Source organism: Balaenoptera musculus, chromosome 5, assembly GCF_009873245.2.
Source record: "Balaenoptera musculus isolate JJ_BM4_2016_0621 chromosome 5, mBalMus1.pri.v3, whole genome shotgun sequence".
Taxonomy (NCBI): Eukaryota; Metazoa; Chordata; class Mammalia; order Artiodactyla; family Balaenopteridae; genus Balaenoptera; species Balaenoptera musculus.
In genome coordinates, this window is record NC_045789.1 from 88173955 (window position 1) to 88186821 (window position 12867).

Genomic DNA, 12867 nt, shown 5'->3' on the forward strand with positions numbered 1-12867 from the left:
CAGGCCTGTGACAGCAGACCCAGGGACGTGCCTGACACCTCTTAGTCTCCAAGAGGACTGGTTTGGAGCAAGGTGACTTCAGGACACAGTGAGAACACTGGCAGTGAGTATTTCCTGGGGCTACCCCCAAACACCCCTGCATATAATGAAAACTTAAAGGGCCAGAGCCCACTTGCTGTAGAGCCAACACATTTGGCAGTAAAAAAAAAAAAAAAAAAAACTCTTTATTTTGAAATAATTAGAGATTTGTAAGAAGTTGTAAAAATGGGAGAGAGTCCCCTGTATCCTTCCCCCAGCTTCCCCTAACTGTGACATCTTCCATAACTATAGTACAATGTCAAAACCAGGAAACTGACGTTGATATAATACTCTTAACTAGACTGCAGACCTTATTCAGCTTACACTGGTTTTTACATGCACTTTTGAGTGTGCGTAGTTCTAGACAATTTCATCCTACATTTTATTTTAATAGCCGTCTTCTGTGTCTGGCTTATGTTTGTGCAGTGCTTTAAATACAGAAATAACTAGAAGAAGAAGACAAATTCCCTTCCTGTGTGTGTGCGCACATTGGGGGTAGGGTGGGGTGGGCAATTAAGCCTCTGAAATCGTCGAGCTGCATGCGTTTTGATGATCAGTGTGCGTCCCTCTTCCAGGCAGAACCCCATGCTAGTATCCATCTGGAATGCCTTCCGCAGGGATATCTAATTTGTTAAGGAGAAGGAAGCATGGGGCACACGCAGCCACAGTTTTGCTTTGCCTCCGATTGATTTTGTCAGGGCTTAATGATTCCATTTCATGTTTGGCAAATCACATATTTCTCATTGAAGAATGACTGAATTGCAAGCTGGAAGTTTTCAAATGAAGTCATTTACGAACCGGTTGAGTACTTAGGGCTCCTGAACATACCCTTAAACTGTGAAACGTCTTTTCTTTTCTTTTGTTGTTCCTTCCCCTATTCACAGGGCTCAGGAACAGCACAGAGGGATTTTTTTTCTCCCTGCCTCCTTCAGACCATTACTTTTGGGGTGAGAACCAGTCTAATAACGCAGAGGAAAACCTTTTCTAAGAGTAAGAGTCACTGGAAATAGGTGCGGGGAGCTTCATCCACCCTCAAAACCAACTGTTTGTATGGCTAAGAAAAGGGGAGCACTTCCTCTCCCTCCCTTAAAAAGACAAATCAAAAGAGTGCCTGCAGCAGTCCTGTCAGAGTGTCCACGACCTCTGTTCTTGATATTGTCTGCGCGATGGAAGGGGGCCAGGCCTCTGGCTTGTTCCCAGCAGGGGCTTCTTTATTCGGCTCTTGAAGAGCAAGAGTCAAGTGGGAACAACAAGGTGGCATCAGGGCGCCACGGGGGAGCTCTCAGGCCTGGCCTCGTCACAGTCTGCAGCCAGCCCTGGTGTGGGGTGGTGGGGGGAGACATTTTCTGTGTCAAGTGCCTGATGTCATACAAGAGGTCTGCGTCTGAACTAAGCACCCCCTGACTCGCTTGCCTTTTCTCTTTTTCTTTGCAAAGAGAGAGCCCAGTCCTCACTCACCGATGTTCTGTGAGTGTGGCTGCAGTCCCCCTCCATCAGAGCCTTAGCTTCGGCTCCCAGGCCCCGAGCTGTGTGCGCCCAGACGCTCTGCAGCTTACCTCCTGGGCTGGGACTCTGCCAGGCCGGGCCGGTGGGCTGATTGTCGGTGGAGGTGCAGCCGGCTTCTGTCCCGCCCCGCTGAGTAAACCGACCCCAGATCAGAAGCCGGCAGCCTTTCAGGACACGTGTGTGCCAAGGCTCGGCCACGTGCCCTTCGGATGCACCTGTTCCTCCTGCATCCTGGGTGTGTGGGCCATCGGCGGCTGGGTCCCCCCTGCCTGGGGCCACTTATTGTCCTTTCCCTTGGGGGAGGGCACCGGCCATTAGCTGCTGCCCCTCACCAGCCACACGTGTGCCTGACTCACCCAGAGGAAGAAATCAACCACACAGGCGGGTAGCTCTAGGGGCGCACCTGGACTTGACGTCCTGTTTTGACAGGTCAGCTAGCCCTGCTGCCTCTATCTTCGGCCCGTCACTGCATATTCAGTTGCTTCTCACCAGTGTTTGCTGTCATCCTAGTCTAAGCCGCCACTGTCCCTGTCTGGACTCTGGCCATAAGCTGCAAATGGCCTCCCCACTTGCCCTCGTTCCTCACACGGCAGCCGGTGCAAGCAGCTCACCGCACCCCCTGCAGGCGGCTCCTCCCATCACATCAGGAAGGGTCAGCCATGTCCCTTAGCACGGCCTGTGGAATCTGTCCCTGTCCCCTTGCTGGCCTCATCTCCTGCCACGCTCTGCCACGCTCACCCTTGCCCACCTGTCCCAGCCACGCAGACCTGCTTGCTTCTCCCTTGATGTACCAAGTTCGCTCCCATTTTCGGACATCTGCATTACTGTCCCCTCCGCCTAAGATGCTCCTCCCCCAGATCACTACGTGGCTTCCTCTCTTATCTCATTCCTACCTCTGCACAAATGGCGTCTCATCCGGGACAGCTTCCTTGACCACCTTATCTAAGGCGGCAGCCCCACCCCTGCTACTCCCGTCCCATCGATATCCACCTTTTATTTCCTTCACAGCCTTGGCACGGCTGGACCTTGTAATTAAATATATGTAATGGCTTATTTGCCTGTTGAGTGTCTCCATACTAGAACACAGGCTCCATAAGTCCCGCTTTGTCTGGTGCCAGTGCCCAGCGCGACGCCCTGCACGCAGCAGGCTCGCGGTGACTGTTTGTTGATTGAGTGATGAATGCTGTGGGCCAAGGGGCAAGGACCCTTTCTCTCTTAGCTGATGTGTGACCATCACACTGTGACAGCACCCTCACTCGGCTATCGTAGGGAGCATGTGGGGATGGGCGGCACCCACGAGCCTTCCCTAGGGCCAGCACACTCTGAGGCTTCCCGGGTGGAGCCCGTTTGGGCTGAGCTGGATAAAGCTGCAGTGATTCTCCTTTGCAACCACACATGAGCTCACCTGCACCCTGCACATGCCCTCTAGTTTGAGTCTGTGATCTCCCACCCCTATGCCTCGGCTAAAGAAGCTTCTTTTACAGGCAGCTGCTGTCCCTGGCTGCCCCCCAACACTCCCCCACCCCCAGTGCCATCTTTCATGTCTTCCTGGCAAAATCATACTCATATTTCAGTAGCCAGCTCAAATTTCCCCTCCTTCCCCCAAAGCACTTTTCTTTTCTTTTGATTCTCACATCAGAAATTAACTTTCTACCCTCCAGCCTCCCCTAGTTCTCTGTTGGTACCCACCACCCCCTTATGATGTGTATCATGTTCAATTCAATAAAGATTGATTGAACACCTATCACGTACCAATTTCTTTACTAAGTCTGGAGGCTCCAAGATGCAGACATGGTCCCTCTCTTTAAGGTGGTTTTACAGGAAGTAAACACAGCTACCAATCGTAACAGCTACTTTCCCTTACTGAGCACTCGCTATGTGCCGGGAACTGGGCTAATTGCTTTGTGCGAGTATCTAATTTAATCCACCCCGTGCTCTACTGTCGTTATTTACAGAGGAGGAAACTGACTCAGAGAGGTAGAGTAATTTGTCTAAGGTCACACAGCTAATAATGGAGCTAGGACTTGAACCCAGGTCGTTTGGTTCCCAAACACCATGCCTAACCATTAAGCTATACTGCCAGATGACATCATGAAGCTATTTACTTATTTAAGTCACTTATTCATTGAAAAAAGTTACTGAGCAGTCGACGTGTTAGGCACTTTGCTAGGGTTCTTCACAGAGGAAGTGCCATTTGAACAGAAACTTGAAGGATGAGTAGAGTTTTCACTGTCAGAAAAGGAATAAAGGAAAGGCATCCAGGCAGAAGGGAAAAAAAAGAGGAGGCAATGCAGACTGATGGGGGAGTGGGGACGAGCCTGCATCCCTTGGTGTGAGGGATGGCAAATGAGTTTCATCTTGCACGCCAGCTCAGAGCGATGGGGGTGGCTACCTAGAGCACAGCGCTGAGAGGGATTCTGAGGCCGAGTCTGTGCTTAGTGAGAAAGAGTGCCATGCGGATTGATTACCGATGTCTGCCACAGGTGAAGTGTGGAGTAGCAGCACTTGAACTATTATTTGTTCAGGTAGAGTCTCAAGTGTGAGATAGGCAATTCAGGAAATAAGACTGGGAAGGCAGGTTGGGGCCGCACTTTGGAGGTTCTTAAATGCCAGGGTCAGGTGCAGTAAGCATTCTGTCCTACTTCTACCTATATGAACATTTTCCTGACCTTCCCTCTTAAGTCAGAAACTGGGGAACCTGGAAGTTTCCTTCTTCTCCACTCTCTTTTCACTAACAATTCATTCTCATTTTCAGGTCCAATAGATTGGAAGTGGAATTTCTTATAACAAAATTCCTTTACAACAAAACCATAGAAGACTAAGTCAAATTTTGGAGACAGACTTTACGTGTCTCTGTGAAAATATCAGTTTATTCAGTGAGACAATTCAGGTTAATGACATGACAATACTTTTTGTAACTATAAGAACTACACATTTGATACTTCTGGGAAAAAAAAGACACAGTTCTTTCTTTCCCCCAGTTAATCACTGTAGACTGGATTTTTCAGTAATACTGCTAATGAGTACCTAGCATCTGCATTGCCCTTTATGATTTTTGAACCACTTTTCCTATACAGAATGTCTCATTTAACCCTTAGTAGCCCCAGGGAAGGACAGTATTCTCATTCTCTCCTTACAGAGGGGAACACTGAGGCCCAGGGAACTCGTTAATGGAGTCCCAGTTCTTGATTCTTTCAACTTTGCTAAGCCACCTCTCTGAAATATGCTAATACAGTCCTAACCCAGGTTCTAACTTAGAAGGAATACACTTTTTTATAAGTTGAATTTTCACTGACCTGGATCACCCTGTTTTCCTCACCCACTGGACTTTGCCTCTTTGAAGCGGATTGAACCACCACAGCGCCCAGCGCGGGGAGACCTCTGCATGCGGCTGGCTCCTTCTCCCCGCCTGCACGGAAATGCTCGGAGATGTTGTTCTCTTCCCTTGTAGCCAAAAAAGTAATACATGTACCTGGTGGAAAGTTCAGAGAGCATAAAAGGGTTTGGGGGAAGAGTAAATTCCCACCCACCCTACTCTTTTGGTCCTATTTCTAGAAGCAAACTCAATAACACTAGTTTCTGTGTCTCCTTCCAGAAATGTTCTCTGCCCATATAAGCATTAGGTTGATAGCCCCTTCTCTTCATACACACGTTGGAGGATACTATAGACTCGGCCCTGCGCTCATTAACAATATGGCAGAGATTTTTCTATGTCAGTACTTGCTACACATCCCCTTTCTTTTCAATAGCTCCTTAGCATTACATTGCCTGACACTCCATAATTTATTTACCTTGTCCCCTGCTGATGGTCATGCAGGTCATTTCTAGTCTTTTACCATCAACAACAAGGTTTCTCCAAGCATCCTTGTACATGTATCTTTGTACACACAAATAAATATTTTTGGGGGTTAAATTACTGGGAGTGGAATTTATTTATTCTTAAGACTCCTAGTATTGAGTATGTTACAGACTTCCTTAGTCACTCACTTCACTGCCTAGTATCCTTGGGGTGGAAGTTCTGACCTAAATCATACTTGCTAGAAGGTAGAGTTTTTGTTCTCAGGCTTTGGCTTTAAGGAAAATAAAACTCCAGATCGCTGCTGCCTGTTTAGTGTCCTGCATTTGGAAAGCAGATTGAGTTATCGACATTCTAATTTTACTTCTCTGGGTGGGAAACTCTTAGCTTCTTTTCCTCCAGGTTCCCCTTACAAACTTTTAGCCACAGTTATTCCTTGCCTCAAGACTATCTCTAACTTCCCCACAAAGGGACTGAGGATCTCAGCTGCATCATTGTGATGTATTTGAAGCTCATCCTGAATAGGGCTTTGTTATGTAGAAACGGGCCCTTCCCCAGAGCAGGTGTCCTCTCAGGGCTCTGATCACTATGCTGAACTGGAGACTGGGCTATGTAACCCCCCAGCCACTCCGCTCAGGATGATACTCAAAATACTTAACAAATAGTATGAGCTGGGGGCCCCAGTCAGGCTCCCCCGGCCGCTGGCCCTGGTGCTGAAACAGGATGGTGCTGGAGATCCTTGCTGAGCCGGGTTCTACTCTGAAGGAGAAGCCAGGGTGGATGGGTAGTGGGTGGGGGCTTTGGAGGTTCAGGGCAACACCAATCATCTAACCAATACACTGACATGTTTCGGTACTTTAACAACCAGTACAGCCGCTCAGGGGCATGCCAGCTGAACATCAGTCCTAGCTCTCTCTGTGAGGGCTTGTGAGATGTGATGTGGTTTAATAAAAAGCTCATTGTTTTGCAGTGGCAGACCAGGTTTGAGTCATACCTGGGTCTCTTATTAGTTATACAACCTTCAACAAGACACTAACCCTTTTCTTGTCGCCAAATGAAGGCGTTTGCACCATGTTGTATCTAATGCCTCTTTTTGCTCTAGAATCTGAGGAAATAAAACAAGCAAAATGACCAAGGGGGTAGGTTCCAAACCTGAACTGTTTTCCTGGCATTTTGTGTTTACGTCATAATGATGCCTTTTCCCTACCTAACTTCCTCATTCAAGATTAGCCAAAGAAATGGATCTGGGGGAAGGACCTGAAAAAAGAGAGACTTAATTTTTGGCTTGGGCAGCATGGGGCAGGTTATAAAATTATGAACGTGTTGGGTGAAAGACAGGTTCAAATTCTGACTTGGCCACAACTATGCTCATTTGATCATTCATCCATTCATTCATTCACTCCCTAAATATTTATGGAGGCTCTATCAAGTGTTGGTCACTCTTCTGGCTCTGAGGATGGAATAATGAATGAAGTAAAGTGCATGCTTTCTTGGAGCTTACATTCTATGTAAGCGAGCCATTTAACCTGTTTGGGCCCAAGTTCTGGGCTTAAGTGTTCCTACCTGTAAATTCTTTAATGGGGCATGGCACTGGTACTGTTACTCCCCATTCTAGTGCCTATGACACCCATCACTCATCATTTATAGCACTCCAAGCAGCCAGTCAGTTACTAGAAAATGTTATCCTGGGCTAGGTGAATTCTGAAGTCCTTCCCTGCCCCCAAATTTCATTCATATTAGTTATTTCTAATGAAATGGAAAGACAATATTATACTGAGGGAAAATTGTAATAGAACTCCAAATCAAAGAACCATTAGAGCTACTGATTTTACAAGAGAACCACCATCACTTTGGTTTGGTTGGATACAAAAGATATGTGTTTATAAAAATTATTTTAGATCTTTGCATCTTAGAGTTTCCCTCCACAGTCTTTTGCTGCAAGTTCTCCTATTCAGCCAGCTTTTCTTTGATCACTGGATAAAGGAATGGCTCATCAACATTCACTTTTAACTCCCTTCACTTTGGAAACCTCCTTTATGAAGCCTCCTTTTACTGGAGTCAGGTTGGGCAGAATGAAATCCTGTTCATTTTGATAAATGTTTCTACTCTACACTGGATAACTCAACATCAATCACTAGCAGAAGGCTTCCCAGGGGGCAAACATGACCGTCTGGTCTCTTATGTTCCACTCAACATGGTGGAAGCCAACCAAGGTTGGCTGATATCAACCTCTTGGTGAATTTTTTCCTTGGATTCTGAAGACACCCTTGCAGTATTTCCACTTCTAATCCCCTCCCTCCACTCCCGTAACTAACCAGCAAGTCCGGTGTGCGCAAATTGAGCTCAAATTGCAAAGAAATAAGGTTTGAAGTGTTTTTGTTGGAATTGATAACTCCACGCTTTTGGATTTCCAAATGCATTTCTGAGACTATGAAAACATTGCTCTTATGATTTCCAAGTTGTAATGAACCAGAGGTACCTCTTTATATAATAAAACATTTTTCCCCCTTGAGGAATGAGAGCTGGGGTGTCCAATATCCCGGGCTGAGGCTCCTGTAATTTCTTCCAATATTGGCATTCGGTAACTTGCGCAGAAGTCAACTCTAAGAAGCCCAGGAAAATAGATTATTTCCACCATTTAATTATGGATATTTAAACCAAGGAACATTTTAAGAAAGAGAAAAGTGATCTTTATTTCTAGGTTGTATTCGGTGAATTTTTTTTCTTTGAAGGGGGGTGGGGTATTGGAAATAAAAAAATCCATATTAGCCTTGTAGGTATTAAATATAGATGAAATAATTCAGTTTTCCCTTTCAGATTTGTTATGGATGCTCCTCTTTTCTAGAACCACAGAATTCTCACACATTTGCAAAATAAAGTGGAAGCCTCCCTAGTTTTAAGGAGTATGGTTAGTAATATTTGCATAGGGTAACATGTTGAGGTTATGTGGAAAGTCTGCACAGATGAAAAAAAAAAAAACTATGCAATTTTAAGTGCATAGATTCTGAAACCAGACTGCTCGAGTTTGAATCCCAGCTCCACCTCTTATTATTCAACCTTCTCTAAGGCTCAGTTTAAAGGGGGACAGTAATAGAATCTACCTCATAAATTGTGAAACTAAGCAAGATTATTCCTGAAATGTGCTTAGCATGTTGCCTGGCATATTCTAAGTGTTAAATAAATGTTAGCATTTTGGCATCTGTGCATCTATTTCCTCATCTATAGACTGGGGATAATAATGAGGATTAAATGAATTTATATATAGATATATATATATATATATTTTTATACAGTAGTGTGGACCATAGTGAGTGCTACTGAAGTGTTAACTATTATTACTATTACATAATTTCAAAATGCTTTTCTTAGCATTAGAAGGGCAGGATGTAAAATGGTTAAGCACATAGACCCTGAGCTGGAAACTTGAAATCTCGCTCTACTACTTATTAGCTCTGTTACCTTAGGCAAGTTATTTTACCTCTCTATACCGTGGGCTTTTCATTTGTAGAATGGGACTAAAAAAGAATCTCCTTTATAGGGTTGCTATGAACACAAATTGAGATAGCTCTGTAAAGTGCTTCTCAGGTGCCTGGCATATATTCAGTGTGCAATAAATGTTTGCTAATATTTTCAGAATCTTCATTTAAATGTTTGATGGGAGCTAGGCAGTGGGTTCCAGGAAGAATGTGATGTTGGAAGCAGTGTTTTTCTGGAAATAATTAAAAGGCAGCCGTCTTGCTGTTTACAGATGTGGTCACCCTCCTGGGCTTTCTCTTTGCCTCCAGTGGAGAAAACACAGGCATTGTGAAGAAGTTCCCGAGATTTCGGAATCGAGAGCTAGAGGCCACCCGACGCCAGCGGATAGATTACCCAGTGTAAGAAGAGGCCGGTGATGGGGGCCGGTGGGGCGGTAGTGCTCTTTTTATCTGAGGACCAGAGCAGGCTAGTGGAGCCAGTTAGGAAGACCTACCTTTGTAATATGCTTTGGAAAAATGATGAGATCTACATAGCTTAGGCAGAATTTGTGGACCTGGGAACCTCAAAGCATTCTGAAATTATTCTTGCACTTAGCAATCAATCCTCGCTTGACCTTGTATGTTGGTGCTGGGAATGACCCAAGTAGGTGAGTCAGGTGTTGGATCCTGAGGCTTTGCAAGGTGTCAGGTTCAGCCAGCCACAGCCCTGCCAGATTGCAGCCTTCACTTTGCCTTTTCTGTCTTGGAAGATTGGATGAACTGCTTGAAATCTCACAACTTCTGATCTCCTCCACTGATTTCAGCAAAACCCAGATATATTTTTTTCCTTCTGCTGAATTGAAGATGCTGAAAATTGTTCGTGGTTCACCTCAGACTGGATGGATTTAGCAGGGTGATTTAATTCTTCCCATGCTGCTGGCTGTAGAAAGATCTTGAGTCACTTTACTAAGCGTATGTTCTTGCTAAGCTTCCTTTGTAATAACTTATCTTCATGAGCTTGCTCAGCTGGGTGGGTCAGGAGGGAGCTGTGTGGTACCATCTGTTTGCATATCTTACCACCGATTCGAAGGCCAGATGATAAAGCCCAGAATATTCTAAAGGTCTTGTTGGGATGAGTCCCCAAAGAACCTGGGGCTGCTGCCCCTTTAACCCAAACTGTGAATTGGTTACTGGGGTAATGGAGAGCATTCTCTGTACGGGTTTTGACCTTGATTCATGTTTCACGTGCAGAATGCATTACTCCCAGCTTATCTTTAAACTGCTGGTCACTAGCACAATGTGTGGCATCAAGCAAGTGTTCTAACAGCAAATATTTGCTGAATGATTGGTGGATCACATAGCTTGGCTAAATGTGTCCTAGTTAAGTTGACCACTGTTATTTTATCCTCACTCCACAAATCACAGATGGACAATATTTTTTCAACTAAAATAGCCCTAGTCCAGAAATGGAACAATTAGAGTAGTTGTTCCACATTGGTCAGCCAGAACTGTGATACTGAATAACCTAATATGGGCATTAAAATTGTATCTGTGTGTCCTGATTAGCATATAGTGGTGCCATTTGCAAATTATGGCATTTTTCTGCCTTACGGCTTTTATCTTTGAAAGAAACAAAATTGCTCAAAAAGCCCTAATTATGTTTTTTTTTAAATCATTGAAATTAGAACAACTTATCAAGTCACCTCTTACTAAAATCCAGATTTTTATTCTGTGTCTGGCTTTATAAGCCTTAATCAAGGATTCAAATAGTGGGCCTGTGCGAAGCTCAGAAAGGCACAGGAAGAGTTTTTGGTGCAAGGTACCATGTCTGCTAGTTTTGTACAGCGACGCTTAACTCCTGTCTTTTGCAGTTACTATAACTACCTCCTTTGTCTCAAAAATCAAGCTTTGCAAGCTGATCTCCCATGATGAACACGAAGGCAAATTCATCCCTTCATTGGAAAGAAAGCAATTTACTCCGTCATTGTTAACTGTAATTACCTGCTCTTGGATGATATCAATCTGCAGAATTTTTTTTCTCTTCACTCTTACAGGTTTACTGTTTCACTGTGGCTTTATTTACTCCATTATTGCAAGGCCAATCTCTGTGGGATTCTGTATTTTGTTGATTCTAATGAGATGTACGGAACGCCTTCTGTATTTCTTACTGAAGAGGGTAAGTATGAAACAGAACCTTTAGAACGATAGTGTAGTTTTCTTATGCTCTGTCTACTGGCAGATACGTCTGTCTAGAATAAGGAATGTTGTCAACGTGGCAATTCAATGAGAATGATGGTTTCCAAATATGGGATTCAAGTTAAATTTTTTTTCTGGAAGCTTAAAACAAACATATACAGATGAATGCACATATGTGTTTTGTTTGTTTTGCTTTGCTTTGCTTTTATTTAAAGGAAGAAGGAATGTGATCTAGTCTTATAGCTTTTTAGGACAGTCGTCGAAAAGATATAGCCCCTTCATCACTCCTAAGTATTTTCTGTCATTTTCACAAGCTTTCATTTTCCTTTTAGGCCACTTGCATATTCAAATGCATCTTGTCAAAGGAGAAGACCTTGCTGTAAAAACGAAATTCACCATACCCTTGAAGGAGTGGTGTCGCCTGGATATGTCTTTTAATGGCGGCCAGGTACTGAAAGCTGGCTCCACCGTGATTCATATCAACATCGTCACTTAACTTTAAGCATTGCTGTAAAGTCAGGGAGCTAGGAAATCAGCAAAAACAAATTTGTGGTATCTGATAAACTTTTACAACCATAACACTTTTTTAATCAAATTTTTATAGTTGGAAATTTAAATCATAAGAATTCTATCCCATTTAATTAACTTTTAAAGTGCTTCTTTCGACTATATTGTGAATGAGTAAATAATATAGCCAGCTACATAACCACAATTATCTGAGCAATTGAAGCCTTTTCTCCTAGCGAGATAGGCTTTGGGGAGATAAATGTTAAGACAGCTTTGGCCATATTTATATAGTGTTATCAAATCTACAACTTTTTTACAGGAAATTTATTGGTTAGTTCAGCCAAGAAATGGTATGACTGTTTTGGGCAGTTAAAACAATTGCTTATGCTTGGCATTAAACCGACAAATAGCAACCAACAAACCTAAGTGATAATTCTGGTGAGATGGAGGTTCTTTAACTACTTTGTACTATAAAACACTGCACATAATAGTTTCAAGCTTTCATAACACAGATTTTATGGATTATGGCAAACCTCTTGCTATAATTGAAGATAATTCCATTTCTTCATATATACGATGTCAGTATGCTCCTTTTTTCTGGTTACTTTATTTTCTCCTCAGCTTTTCTTGTTCATTTGTAATTTTCCGATAACAAAACTGGAAAAGACATTTTGTTTGTCTTGTGTATTAGATAATACACAGACTTCCCTTGGCGGTTAGGTCTATCACATTTCCTTTTTCTGAAGAGAAAAGAAATCAAGTCAGTCCTTGTAGCTTTCCTGAGGAGAGTCTGTAAGATGTTAGCTGGCAGTTTTTGTATGTTTGTTTCCTTAATGCTGTTAGGTGACATTGCTGTGGTCCATGTTTTAGCTTCTCATTTGCATGAGGATTATGGCGGCATAGCTTGGTTGCTGCATCCTCTTAAGGTCAGCTCAGTACCATGTGTCACTTAGGTATCAAATCATCAGAGCAAATCACAGATATTATTTTGCACCAGCTGTATGCAAGGCACTCTGCTCAAGGAGCTTACAGACTATTTATGGAAGTCACATTAAGCAGGTGAAGGGGTGTCATAAGGCGAGCTTAATTGCCAAATGATTCGTATTGATTCACAGAAGAGAGACAGCACTTCACCCTGGGGTGCTCAGGGGAGGTTTCATAAAGAAGGTTCCTACGGATGGGCAGAGTTTAAATGGAGAAGCAAGGAGGGGGTACTTTAGCACATCATTGGAGGTTGGCAGATAAACCAGTTTGGAGTAGAAATTCGCTGCCTATAGAACGCTAATAGAAGAAAAAAATGTCTTTAGGGCTAGAATGTGGAGAATCTTG

General features: G+C 43.7%; 1 protein-coding gene across 1 annotated transcript in view; it reads left to right on the forward strand.

Annotated features, from left to right (window-relative positions):
- SEL1L3 (SEL1L family member 3) overlaps nucleotides 1-12867 on the forward strand; it is a 100824-nt gene that overhangs the window by 13747 nt on the left and 74210 nt on the right. Inside the window, 3 exon segments of the mRNA XM_036852909.1 lie at nucleotides 9129-9255; nucleotides 10890-11011; nucleotides 11364-11479. Of these exon segments, the coding sequence (XP_036708804.1) occupies nucleotides 9129-9255; nucleotides 10890-11011; nucleotides 11364-11479 (365 nt within the window).